This window comes from Pleuronectes platessa, chromosome 20 (genome assembly GCF_947347685.1).
Source record: "Pleuronectes platessa chromosome 20, fPlePla1.1, whole genome shotgun sequence".
In the NCBI taxonomy this organism is placed as follows: Eukaryota; Metazoa; Chordata; class Actinopteri; order Pleuronectiformes; family Pleuronectidae; genus Pleuronectes; species Pleuronectes platessa.
The window spans coordinates 12,108,956-12,122,476 of NC_070645.1; the positions used below are offsets into that span (position 1 = coordinate 12,108,956).

General features: G+C 40.2%; 1 protein-coding gene and 1 long non-coding RNA gene across 4 annotated transcripts; one reads left to right on the plus strand and one right to left on the minus strand.

Annotated features, from left to right (window-relative positions):
• The first annotated feature begins 1,666 nt into the window (after positions 1-1,666).
• On the plus strand, positions 1,667-4,478 carry LOC128425695 (microfibril-associated glycoprotein 4). 2 transcript variants are annotated; one of them, XM_053412426.1, is made up of 7 exons: positions 1,667-1,812; positions 1,887-1,999; positions 2,447-2,605; positions 3,142-3,180; positions 3,253-3,349; positions 3,493-3,663; positions 4,057-4,478. In XM_053412426.1, the coding sequence occupies exons 2-7, from the start codon at positions 1,931-1,933 to the stop codon at positions 4,317-4,319; spliced, it is 798 nt and encodes a 265-aa protein (XP_053268401.1). In that variant the 5' UTR covers positions 1,667-1,812; positions 1,887-1,930; the 3' UTR covers positions 4,320-4,478. The 2 variants fall into 2 exon arrangements, with proteins under 2 accessions (XP_053268401.1, XP_053268402.1); XM_053412427.1 differs by having other exon boundaries at positions 1,687-1,812; positions 1,899-1,999.
• Positions 4,479-5,913: 1,435 nt separating this feature from the next.
• Positions 5,914-9,652, minus strand: LOC128425919 (uncharacterized). Of its 2 annotated transcripts, XR_008333203.1 has the most exons (3): positions 9,407-9,652; positions 8,048-8,204; positions 5,914-6,521 (listed from the first exon to the last, which is right to left on the minus strand). It is a non-coding gene; the product is annotated as an uncharacterized LOC128425919 (long non-coding RNA). The 2 variants fall into 2 exon arrangements; XR_008333202.1 differs by lacking the exon at positions 9,407-9,652 and having other exon boundaries at positions 8,048-8,410.
• Between the last annotated feature and the right edge of the window lie 3,869 nt (positions 9,653-13,521).

Consider the following 13,521-nt stretch of genomic DNA (forward strand, 5'->3'; position numbering starts at 1 on the left):
TGGCGTGTTGCAACAGCGAATGCGGGGAAATATTGTCTCCTAGTTTTTCTCCATATTTTACCTGAAACGATTGTGAAACTGTCAGTTCATGTTGGTTCATATTGTATAAAACAACGTAGCTGAGTCAAATTTAGCTGAGGTAACGTTGGGGACCTGCCTTCAGGAGTTTAGTTGAACAAACATGTTTTATTTGAACGCACGTTGTTCTCCTCAACAATTTAAATACATTTGTTTTCTTCACTATCCGTCCAAAATCAACTTTTTCTTTATTTCATTAAAGTAATTACTTTTATTTATAGTTTGAGTCGATTCTTTGAATATTCAAACAGGAATCTTAATAATGACGTTTCCATGAACACCAATATGTCCAGATCCTGGACCAGAGCCTGGACCAAAGGGGACTCCAGTCTGAGAGTCAGGCATATAGAAAAATACGCCTGGAAGGAGTATTTTCCTTCCAATGATAATGATTCAAGTTTTTAAATGAACAACTTAACTAGTGAGCGACATTAGAATAAACTGATGTGATGGAAATTCATCTTGAGTCTCAGACTTGAGTTGCCTGTGAGTCTTTTTAATAGTAAGCGCTGCAGAGGTTACACAAAAAGCATGGGTGCTCAAAGTGGAACTACCCCAAAGTTCACAAAAGCCAGAATTTATACAAGGAGGCGTTTTTAATAAAACATAATATGAAAAAAAGACATGACATCATCATCTGTGTCTATCTACTGGGTCCGTCCGCTGTAGCAGTTGGAAGTTGAATAAGGGCATACACACTGTTTATCAGAGTCAGAGCAGTGAGACACCGCCAAATAAAGGTTCCATCCTGTCAGATAGACAATATCACAGCAGTGAGACACTGGTCAGTAGAATTCCCATTATCTTTAGACACTGGTCAGTGGAATTTTTCAGTACATTTCACCCTTTGATGATCAATAAAAATATGATCACTAGCGAAAAATAATCAAGAACACCACAACAAACATCAATAACAAACATCTAATCCTAAAAGAATATCGACGAGTCTTCAACCCACTTTGCGTACATACAGGGTCATATCCACCATAGAGAGGATCTAGAACATACAATGCATGGCGGTGAGGTCACAATTGGTGGCCCCTGCTGTTTTTGTGGAAAGGAAGAAAAGTACTTTTCCTGCAATTGAGCAAGCATTTAAAATGAAAATGGAAGAAAATCAGGTCAAACAACATCATCATCTCACTAACCATTATCAAACTTAACATACTGTATTGATTGGCAAAAGTAACTCATATTAAAATGTAATAAAACGTTAAATGTGAACATATAGTATATGTAAGGTTGAAAATATTCAGTAAAAACTTTTTTAATTCTTGCTAGGAAGTCAAATTGATTAAATATGTATAAACCTCATAAAGTAACTCACATCAACCTTAACAATTCACAGAGATTTAAATTAAGGCATCATAAAATATGAAGTTGAAAGGATCTTTGCAGTAGCAGTTTTTGTTAAGTGAAATCACTCCTTTATGTGAAAAACCTAAAATGTTGTATCGTCAGCAGAACCATCTGTGCTATCAGTGTCCAGGGAGGGAGGGACACTGCTGTGTCCGTTCACTGTAGCAGTTGGAAGAAAACATCACCGAATAAGGGCATGTCAAGGTCACAGCATTGATAAACCGGGTTAGTTGAATTTTCCATTACACTATTATGTGGTTGTTTGTTTACATATGAGACGTCACAGAGCCGTGTGGAGATAAAAGACGTGAAGGAGAAACAGCAGTTTATTTGTTTCCTCTGAAGGTAAAGACCTCTCTTCGGTTTGACTCAGAGGTGAGTTCACATAGGTGAGGTGAGACAGGTGAGGGGTTACAGGTGAGTTCACTCATTGGTTGACTGTGTTTTAGTTTTATTTTCAGATAAGTCCAGTTTCAGCTGAAATCTGTTCGTCATGGAAGTTTCCTGGAAGCTGGTGAAAGGAGAAGTCAGGCTACAGCTGATGCATCAAGGAGACCAGAAGGTGAAACAATATACAAACACTAACCAGATGGGGGAGGTAATGAAGTACAAATACTTCGTTACTGTACTTAAGTATATTTTTCACATAACTGCACTTTAATTGAGTATTTATTTCCCTGACAACTTTTTACTTTTACTTGCTCTATTGGTTTTCAGATGCAGTAGTCCATTACTAGTTGCTGGTTTTAAGCGTGTTTTATGCATGTTTTATGGATGTTTTTTTATGCATGTTTCATACATGTTTTATAAGCGTGTGTCATACATGTTGTCATACTCCACTCAGGGAACATGTAATCTTCTGTTGTGTTGCTGTCGAGAGGTTTGTGAGCTGTGGCTGTGGGGACAAACTATGTGGATCTTCATCTTGATAAGCTCCACCTCTGTTGACTGTGACCACACCCCCATGACTCAAGAGGTCAAAGTAGTGAACACATCTCTTCTGTTCCAGCTGTTTCAAGTCGTCGTCCTCCTCCTATTGGCTCCAGCATTGATCAGCTGCCATGTCGCCGAATATCCGAAGGACTGCAGCCAGATCAATGAAATCGGAGATAACAACCAGAGCGGCTTGTACTCAATCTACCCTGCAGGAGAGAACCTCAGAGTCAAAGTACGTTCACATGTGTTTTAATTATTGGACAGAAACATGTTCACCTCTCATACTTACAATCATTAAAGCAACATGTCACAGATACTGATAAACAGCACCCCCTGCAGCCACGTGAGGAGATTGAGCTGTTTGGAATTTTTCATGTTTCACAGTTTCCTGATGAATATTGGAGATAAACTCTGGTTTTTAATAACTTCAGAGTCTTTTGAACTGGTCTCAGTTCAGCTTCTCTTCAACTGGAGCTGATTGTGACACAGTCTGTTGTTCTCACAGGAGATATAACCCACTCACCAGAGTTACAGAGAACAGACGCTCAGGGAACTTTCTCCTTGTTCACACTCACACATCAGACTCATTTTCATCAAGCTGCTGCTTTCAGGAGGAGACATTTAAATGAAGTAGATTCGATTCTTGCCATGATCACTGGTATCAGATGAATCTCTGGGCTTCTATTGGTCAGTGTCACCTAACGTGTTGAAAGTGAAAAAGACGTGAGTGAAACATTTGAGTTGATCACATGTACTGATGTGTTGCAGGTGTACTGTCAGATGAGTCCAGACCAATCAGCCTGGACAGTGAGTATTTTTTACTGACTTTCAAGAAGCGTCAAATCAGTAAGACTCATATTCCACTGTTTACCTGCTCAGGTGATTCAGACCAGGATGGATGGAACCGTCAACTTCTACCGGCCCTGGATTCAGTACAAGTTCGGCTTTGGTTCGGTGAGGGGAGAACACTGGCTCGGTGAGAAGTGGAACCACAGGAACAGCTGAGAACCTTACTGTTAATATACCCACCTTCAACTGTGTGTGTGTGTGTGTGTGTGTGTGTGTGTGTGTGTGTGTGTGTGTGTGTGTGTGTGTGTGTGTGTGTGTGTGTGGTCACAGGTTTGGACAACCTTCACTATCTGACCTCAGGACCCACGAAGTTTGAGTTACAGGTGGACATGGAGGACTTTGAGGGAAATAAAGCATCCGCGCATTACAGGATGTTCTCCGTCGACTCTGAGTGTAACGGATACACTTTGACTGTGTCTGGATTCACAGATAAAGGAGCAGGTAAGTGTGTGTGCCCGTGTGTGTGTACGTGTGTGTGTGTGTGTGTGTGTGTGTGTGTGTGTGTGTGTGTGTGTGTGTGTGTGTGTGTGTGTGTGTGTGTGTGTTTGTCTGTGTGTGTGAGAGACATTTATCATTAATCTTCTTTCATTCTGGAAAATATAAATGTTTTTCAGTTTTCTTTTGTTGAGTCAAAAGAAAACTATTTGAAATCTTTTCCATGGACACTCCTCCTGAGAGACGGCATCGAACCGACAGACAGAGACAGATAGAGACAGACAGAGACAGACGGAGACAGACAGAGACATGTTTCCTTCAGACAAATCCCTCGTTGATTACAGATATTTTCAGTCTATAGCACTGTGTCTTCTCTCTGTCTTCTCTGTGTCTCTTTAGGAGACTCCATGACGTCACACAATGGCATGAAGTTCTCCACCTTTGACAGAGACCAGGACATATGGCCTGAGAACTGTGCCTCAAACTTCATGGGAGGTTTCTGGTACCACAACTGTCACCAAGCCAACCCCAATGGGGTTTATCGCTGGGGGCAGGAGAAGACTCCCCATGCTACAGGAGTTATATGGTACACTTGGAAAAACACCCATGACTACTCTGTGAAGTCCATCGTCATGAAGGTCCGTCCTGTGCAGCCTGAGTAACTTTCCAATAGCAGCAGCAGACCACACGTTGATCTGTCTCCACATCTGTCGCTTTCATCAGTCAAAGTCAAATGAAATCACATGTTTGAACCCTGATGACAATCATCGCCTTCTGCATGTCCTCAATAAACGAGATGCAAAAAATCTGATGTCATCTGATGACTTTGTCTCATGTGCCTTTTCATTTGTCTCATGTGTCTTCGTGTGTCCCATGTGTCTTCATGTGTTCCATGTGTCTCATGTGTCTTCATGAGTCCCATGTGTCTCATGTGTCTTCAACAATCATAGAATTTAAGAGGGTTCTCTAAACTGTCGTTGCTGTGGGCGCCAAGAAATGATCTGCTTTACCTACACTGTTGCAACTTCCCTGAGTATCGATAATGTTTGTTCCTGAAGGAGACTGTATTGCTGTCAGTGATAAAGAAAAATCTACACTGCTACATTTAATGATGCAATTATCATCCAATTCCACTCACTTTACTCATGTCCGCCCCAGCTGAGGTTTCTAAATCTGTTGGTTTTAGATCTATAATCTTTATTATTCTTGCCACAGTAAACTCTATTGCTGGACAGTGGCCAGCAATCACGAGTCTAACACTTTACTCATAATTCATGTAAAATCATGATCTACGTGTGTTCCTATTCCAATAATTTACAGCATCAGGAGAAACAGTTCTGCTTCCACACTTCACTTTACTTCACTTTATTCTTTCATCATCCTGTATTTGCAATACTACTACAAACAAATGGGTATTTGGAAGATGAAATTCTAAAATCTTTATCACATTGCAAACGAATCAGGTTTATAATCGGTTGAGGCTGATTAAAATACTTAGTGAGTCCAAGCAAGGGTGTGAGTGCACATGCGTGTCTGACGAGTAACCACTAGATGGAGCCAATCAGCTAAGCCATGACTTACCCAAATCATTATATAAAACAAAACCGTCCGGTTTTAAGGCAATGTACAATAAGTTTTTTCTCTTTTAATAAAAATGAATTTTTTTGACAATATATATATATATATATATATATATATATATATATATATATATCTTGCAGTATATTTATACTGCAAGAAAATCTAGTTTGTCAAAGTATAGGGGATGTTTAAACCTTTTTCAATTTCCCTATTTATTTAATAAAAAAGAGCTTTTGTAAGCTGTAATGTAGTATCATTACAGCCAATGCCACACTTCCAGTGGATGTATGATATTGCCGATTGAATAAATCACACGAATTGTCACCCAAAAAACCGTTAATATAATGTGTTGCAACACAGTTAACAGGAAATGTAGTTTTAACTCGAGATTATTAAGCAAGAATCAGTTCCAAGATGTCACGCCCTCATGTTTCAAATTTTGACAGCAAAAGCAAAACTGAACATGTTTCTAACACAGACCATCCATTGTGTTGGTTTGTGCTAGATATACTAAATACTGATAAGTATCATGTGTAACCAGTCACATTTAGTTACATGTTGGAATTTTATTGTCAGGTATCATATATAAACGTTGTAGCCTCATTATTCATCAAATCATGAGATGTATGCTATGAATGGCTTGCTGGTTAACAAAAGGGAGTGACACAGCCACAATTGGCGATAATTAACTTTTCTTTATTAAAGACAATAGTAACACTAGATGCAATGAGATTGTTACAGTCACACGATGTCTTCAGGTTCAGATCGTTTAGATTAACAGAATGAATTAGATATGGGTTGAGGTCATCTTAAAATAAATATGCAATAACCCCACATAAAGGCTGATTCGATCAACATAAGGTAACAGGTACAAGTTTCATATTGTAATGAAGTGAAGCCAAACCAGTGACTCACATTCACATTTTTCCGAATTAACAGGATTATTATCTCAGAATTCTTCAAGATATTAATCCACTTAAATCCGAAAAACCCGGCCGATTTTTTTCTCAAGACAAGTCTGCATCAGCCCACAAATGAGCACAGTTAATCAAAGTAACATAAACAGTATCGATGATAACGTCACTGATGTTATCAGTGCACCTCACACATAGTTTAGAAGTGAATCAGCATACTGTAGGAGAAAGAAAAGGGATCTTGCTGTAAATCATATATTTGATTGCTGTCATGTTTAACCTGGTCACGTACCAAGTCCCACGATGCAAAGCTTCCCTGCGACGCTGTCATAGTCTGATGGATGTCTTCAATAACTGCAGATTCCAAGACTGTAACACAAACACACACACACACACACACACACATACACACACACACAGATACTTTAGTAATTATTTTATTCATGTGCACAGCCAGCAGAACACCAACACTAGATTAAACTCTGATTTCAGCTCTGTACACAATTAATTATTTAATCAATATTATCATTATTATTATTTTGTAAGGTTTCCATGTCTCATCTAACATTTATTAAAGGTCACATGTACCTTCACCAAATACAGCAATAACCAAAGTCTACAGAAACAATCATTTGACCTCCTCATTTCCCAGTCATCTGTCTTTCTGCCAGAATGTGGAACACATATCTTCCAAACTGTTCAACTTATTGGCCTCTGATCCGGAAATGTCTATCGTTTATGGCCCAGTGAAGTGCAGTGTTGAATTTGGTGTCATTTGGACATTGCACTCTGTAGCAGTCAGTGGGGGTGTGTCAGTTTTGTAACAGTCCTTATGTGGACCAACTTGAACACATCTTCTTCAACGCCCTCAGATAAAGAACAGCAGCGGTGGCCAAATCATTTGGATGATTAGATTAATAAATTAGTATTTCTTCATATCGAAACTGACGCGGACATTCGCACGTGTCGTAGGTGCTGATCTCCCTCAAGTTAAGGCCATTGCTGTTTGTTTAGTGAACGAGGTAAAAGAACAATATTGGCTTTGTTGCTACAATGCTTTATATCAAGCTAAATTACAGAGTTTTTATTTTGAAAAGCTGTGAACTTAGGTCTGAAGATGTTGTCACTTGCTTAATAAACCTCGGAATACAGCCGACAATGTAAGAAAAAAATTACAGCAGTTAAGTAAATAATTCTAGCTTATATATGAGCAACACATGAACCATAATAAAGCAAATAATCTTATGAAAAACATTGACTGTAAAATCTTCATTGCACATAAACCAGGTAGGATGAATGCAAAGTCCTCTAACTTCACTCTGCACTGTAGACTATAAGAAGCTTAGGATCATACAAAACTGGGGTTGTTATTTACAGGGGGGGGGGGGGGGCTCGCCCAGGGCCACCAACCTGGAACTGCCACTGCTCAGACCTGTCCCAAGGGAACCCGAGAGGCTTCAGACCTGTGCGTTAGACGCGTTTATTTGGGAGTAAGGTGAAACCTCGGCATGGTGCAGGACGGAAGTAAAATCACATGCTGCGCTCGCGTGTGTGTGTCTGTGTGTGTGAGAGAAGAGAGTTGCGCAGGACGCGTGGGGGAAAAAAGAGAGAATTCCCAGGAACTCAGCAGATAGTTGCGTGGAGAGGCGAGGACGCACGGGGACATGTGAGCAGTGGTTTCCAGCTGTGGCCAGCGGTGACTATGAGTGAAGAATGACCAATGGTGAGTAAAAACAGAAGGACTGCAGGAGTCAAGTGGCCCGAAAGGTGGTGACGCACTGCGTAAAACAGACATAAAGCCCACAAAGTCGAGGCGAACCTGTGCCAAATAGGCAAAAGTGTGCAGCTGAGGTAAACAGTGTAGGGTGGAGTGAAAAGTGTGTTCGAGAACTTACCAGGAGCCGAGCACGCTTGCATCCGTCCCTCTGCCGTCTCCTCCGCACACTGACTGACTGGCTGGCTGCTGATTTACCGCCAGTTGGTTTAGAGGCTTTCATCAAACAAAGGGGGAATTCCGTGTGAATAATTTCCCAGCTGCCTCTCAGATGGAAACTGAAATAGGATTAAGGATTTACGGGAATTGACGGGTAGTTTACAGAAACGGATAGAGGCGTAATAATGATGATGATGATGATGATGATGATGAAGGGCATCTTGAAATTCCACCTCAGGCAAACACATCCCGAGACAGGTTGTATGTTTATAATGGACCAATATTTGGAGAATTAGTTGATTTGTGAATGTGTGTGTTTGTTATACAGTGGGGTCCAAAAGTCATTGAGATAGACAAACACCCACACGCACACACACAAATCAATGCTTCAAATGAAATCAGGTTCAACAAATTATTATATAATATAGCAATATCGAGTTAAGAGAATTACCTCGACAAATGTATTTTTAATGATCACTTATAAACATAAACCTACCTTTTTAGAGTGAATTACTCATTAAGTGCTTTTGTGTGAGTCCACCATCCTCATGACACACATCATTCATGCAAATACTACAGTATTGGTCCCATTCATATTTTTCACTACACTCTGTTATTGGAATATTTGCACACCTGAATATGCACGGTTTAAATTTGCAAAACTGTGTGTGTGGGTATTCTTATTTGTCGACACATGGTCAGTGCCCTCCAGAATGCCTTGACTCATTTATACGTTTACAAATCTGACTATGCATACACAACAGCGATATAATGTGTCTTATATCTTAATCTGTGAATGACCTCTCTCTCTCTCTCTCTCTCTCTCTCTCTCTCTCTCTCTCTCTCTCTCTCTCTCTCTCTCTCTCTCTCTCTCTCCATTGACTCTCAGCCTCTTCTTTGCATCAGTCTTCTTGCTCTTCTGCTTCTACCTCTGTCTCTGTCCGGTTGCATAACGAATCCCGAAAAAGTTCGATCCAGTTACAGCGTCATCGTGAAAACTCATCTCGACAACACGGTAAGACGTCGATCCTGTTTACTTTCCCCCTGGACACGTTTAATTCTAAATGTTCAGATCCTATGTGCCTACACATATCCCTCTACTATCCCCTGACCCAGATTGACCAGCGTCTGAACTGCTCTGTCTAAGCACAGTATGTGATGATATCCAACGTTGTAATTTCTGCACAATACATTTAACCATTGCAAACAAGCTTTTCCCCTTTGCAAAGACAGGACGAGACAAGCTGGCCTCCGTGATTTGAAAGCTATACTTAATATTTCCAAAACAATCTCCTGTACAGTAAGATTGAAGCTATATTACCGTTATTGACCGTTGCTATGTTGTCATCCATCCAAGAGAGGAAACATCAGAGAGTTGCTGAACACGTCCTGCCCAGAATTAAAACAAAAACTACGGAACTGCACAGCAAACCACACGGTGAGGGCTATTTTGTATAGTACATTTGACTCTTGTAGATTTTTTGAAAGTATGTTATACCTTTTGTATAATTCATTTGAGGGTCTAAAATATCAAAAATATTTCAGTGACCATGAAGACAAAGAGCCTTCCCCTGCTTGACGTGTATCTGCTGCAACAACACTCGGTTTTGGTCACACGTAGATGCCCACAGCTCCAGTCATAATGAAAGGGCGTTCCAAGCATGCATTACTGATCCCACATTCCATTCAATTGAAGTAGGTGGACATATTGTTCCTGAAGCATGCACAGACAATGTGGACAGTCAGCGTGGTCATACATTTGGGGTGGCGGACATGAATAAATGATGACATTTATTTCGCAAGGCCCAGAGCGGACGGGTGGGTGCGGGAACTGTGAATTATCCTTTACACAATAACAGATTTGGGGAACTCTAAGGTCCACGTAGAAATGGGCAATTCCAGCATTATCCTTTTGGATAGATTTACATGAAGCACCATCCCGGGCAACCACGCCATTAAACGCACAATGCCAAAAGTGATCGCATGTGCGGCTGCATATGGGTTTCTGTTTTTGTGGTCACTGAGGGCATGCACTGTTTAATTCAAATGTTTCAAAGCACTCACAAACCTTTGTTCTACAGACGGTTGTGAGCACCCTGCACTTCCTGACCTGCAAAATGAAGAATTTAGGGCTTTCCCACACAGAAAAGCTGGCCAAAGCGGTTCTCCGGTCAATAAATTGCCCTTGTCCTCAGAAACCGGTGAGTCAAGAACCACAGGAATGAATTGGTTCAAATAGTTACAGTTGACATTTTGTTTTTTTTGTACTTTGAAAAGGACGAGCCACAAGGTGACAAACTCTGGACACACATACTTTCAGTTTCTCTGTGTGAGAGTAATATTCGTGAAGTGACGAAGACAGCGGAATGTTGGCAGGCTCTAACGTTTCCTTCTGCCTTTTCGCCGGTGACTCATTGACTGCTTTCAAAAGCCGCTCGGTTGTGGGAGTGGATCAGACAATGAGCCGATGGGATTTTTTAGCTTATTACATTTGTGCCAGACAAGCTCCAGTAAAATAGACCGAGAAGTACAATTAGTATTTGCCACCAAGATTTGTCGTTGTCCCTCAGTAATGCCTTAAATTCTAATTTAGACACAGTATATATTCATTCATGTTTTTTTCAAATTAGTCCCCTGGATAAACTTTGCTGTTCACCTCTCCTCCATTTTGCGCATCCTTGGGTCAAAATCAAATTTCAGGATTCAGGCTCATTCTTAAAGTCTGACTCACACAACAAAACATACAAGTGCCTATTTTGAGCCTTGGGCCTAACCCGACCCGTACAGGTATCAAATACTCGCTCACACTGTAATGGCTCCTGACAGATTGTTTACTGATAAAAATTGCCTGATGTGAGCCTTTCATGGACATGTTGGTATAAGCCCTGAGGTGTTTGTGTGACTACATCGATTTAAAAAAAAGAAAAAACAATGCAGACAAGATGTGCATTTAGTTCAAACATATGTTTTAAAGTTAGTAAAAAGTTTATTTTCTTAATTCAGATTTTATATATTAGATTTTTTGCTTTTTCTTTTGATTTATAGTTATTTATTATAAAGTTTATGGTTAAACTGTAAAAGGTCAAGCGACAATTATATATTTTTATCTTAAGGCTTGTCTATAAACATGAATATTGATTGATATATATATCAGAATATCGGAAAGATAGTGCAGCACTAAATGCACATTATAATTTAGCAATGTATGTGACTCGTGTTCATCCATTCAAATGAATATCAGTTAAATCACTAAATTCACAATAACAAGGGCTCAACACCAATGAAAAATGTTGTCTTTGTTGTTTGACTTCCCCTGATTAGACTAAAAAGCCCAACAGCAAGGCGAGCACAGTGACGAGACGAAGGAGGAACGAGCACAAGAGCAAGGAGACTAAACAACTTTGCAAAGCCAAGGCGATCCTGTCGGCCGTCACTGAATGCTACGAGATGCTCTCATCGCGATTTACGGACACCTGAGACCACGCTCAAGTTCTCTCCTGTGCAACACGGTCCTTCACTGGATTACACAAGAGGAAGCTCCCTCTTCATTTAAGCTACCCCTCTCAAGCACTAGTTTATCTCAACTGACTCTTCAGATGTGTTTCCAAGTTCCACAGGAGCCAGCTGTGAAGCAAAGTGGAGAGTTCCAAGGTTATCCAGCATACTGGACTGTCACACTCCATAAACAGTGCACGATGCACACAACAAAGCATTTATTAGATTCCCCAAAATGTTTTGAAAGATTAAGTTAAAGATACAATGTTTTTTTCCTTTTTTTTCCTTAAAGCACTTAAGATTGTAAAGAGTATGCTACGAAGGCCACCCAAGCGTGACCAGGGAACATTAAGGGGATCGAATACAGTTTAGCTTTCACTTTGGATTAGAGTGACTTGCCCTGGCACATTTTTTGTTATCTCTGTTATCATAAGGCGCTCTGCTATTTTTGTGTGCGTGGAGGGAGTTGTTTAAGGCTGTGTCATTGATGCTCTCCCCTCAGGAGCACATTGCACCACAGATAGTTGAGTTCAGTTCACAGGCCCAACTGTCCTGGAATAAATGTAACAAGCTCTTTTTTTATTGAGTAGGTGTTTTGATAAATGGTGCATACTTAATTCATGTACTGTAGTAGCCCAAATGCTCAACTGCCACATATTTCGTGTGTTACATTTATACATATATATTTGTTTGTGTGTCTAAATATATTTGCATAGAGCCTTTGTCAATATTCCCACTTCCTGTCAGGGATCATAAATAATGCATTATCATGTTGCTAATGTCTAAGCTAAGGCGATGTGAAAATCACAAAGTTCTGAGGTAATTAGGCGTGTGTGGCCGTGTTTCAGGGATGGCTGTGAAGCCCCCCCCGGACACGGCCACTTTGAGTTTCAGGTGCTTGGATGTTCATGAAATTGAGCGGGAGCCTTCAACTCACCCTGAAGGATTGAAAACACAAGTGCAATAGATGCCACGTGTAATGGAGAACATCAGAAAAATAAGTATTTGATGCATTGATTAGGATAAACTGCTTGTAGCATAATAAAAGGTTAATGAATTGAGGAATTATTGTCAGTAATGGTAAAGTATCTGAGTAGTGATTTTGTGTATCAAGCAGTCTTGTTGTAATTATAGTCCATGATCAGCTGCTACCACTTTCAGGATCCATCAGCACAATCAGATGCCACCAGAGTCAACCATCTATCGTCATGATCCACTGCCGCCATCAATATCCACGATCAGATGCAAACCCGATACAGGATCCGCCGAACTATTAATTATGGGCAGAATTTCTTTATGTTACTTTGTAGGAATGGGATCTAAGATACAAGTTGTGGGTTTAGATGATTTGATTATTGGGGTCATCTGATCAAGGCTGATCCCAGAGAAGCTGTCTAAATAATTGGTAGGATTCTCAGCTGTTTCTGAGATTTATGTGCTTGATGGTGTATTAGTGTCAAATGAGGGAAGAAGAGGGTGGGTTTTAGTTCTAATGGTTAGAATTGTATCATTAAAGAAGGACGTAAAGATATTGCTATTCAGGGATGGAGGAATACTGGGTTCAGTGGAGGTGTGACTCTGTCAGCCTGGCTACAGAGCTGAAGACAAATCTAGGGTTGTTTTTATTTTCTTCTATTAATGTGGAGTATAGTAGGCAGCTCTTGCTTTGTAGAGGGCCTTCTTATATGCTCTAACACTATCTTTCCAGGTGATGTCAAGTCAAGTGTGTGGTTACAACAATGAGTAGGTTGATGTACACACTGACTGAGTCTAATACTGAAATGAATGCAACACTAAGGCTATCATTTTTATTGTCAACATGAATATTAAAGTCCCAGACAATATCAACTTTATCTGTTTTGAGGACTAGGCTTGATTAAAACTCTGGAAATTCCGTAAAAAATACAAAATTAGCTCCGGGAGCATGGTACACTACAGCAA

Coding starts and splice junctions, on each gene's coding strand:
- LOC128425695 (XM_053412426.1), top strand. CDS start 1,931: ATGGAAGTTTCCTGGAAGCTGGTGAAAGGAGAAGTCAGGCTACAGCTG. Junction 2,606..3,141: donor GAGAGAACCTCAGAGTCAAA/GTACGTTCACAT, acceptor GATGTGTTGCAG/GTGTACTGTCAGATGAGTCC. Junction 3,350..3,492: donor GAGGGGAGAACACTGGCTCG/GTGAGAAGTGGA, acceptor GTGTGGTCACAG/GTTTGGACAACCTTCACTAT.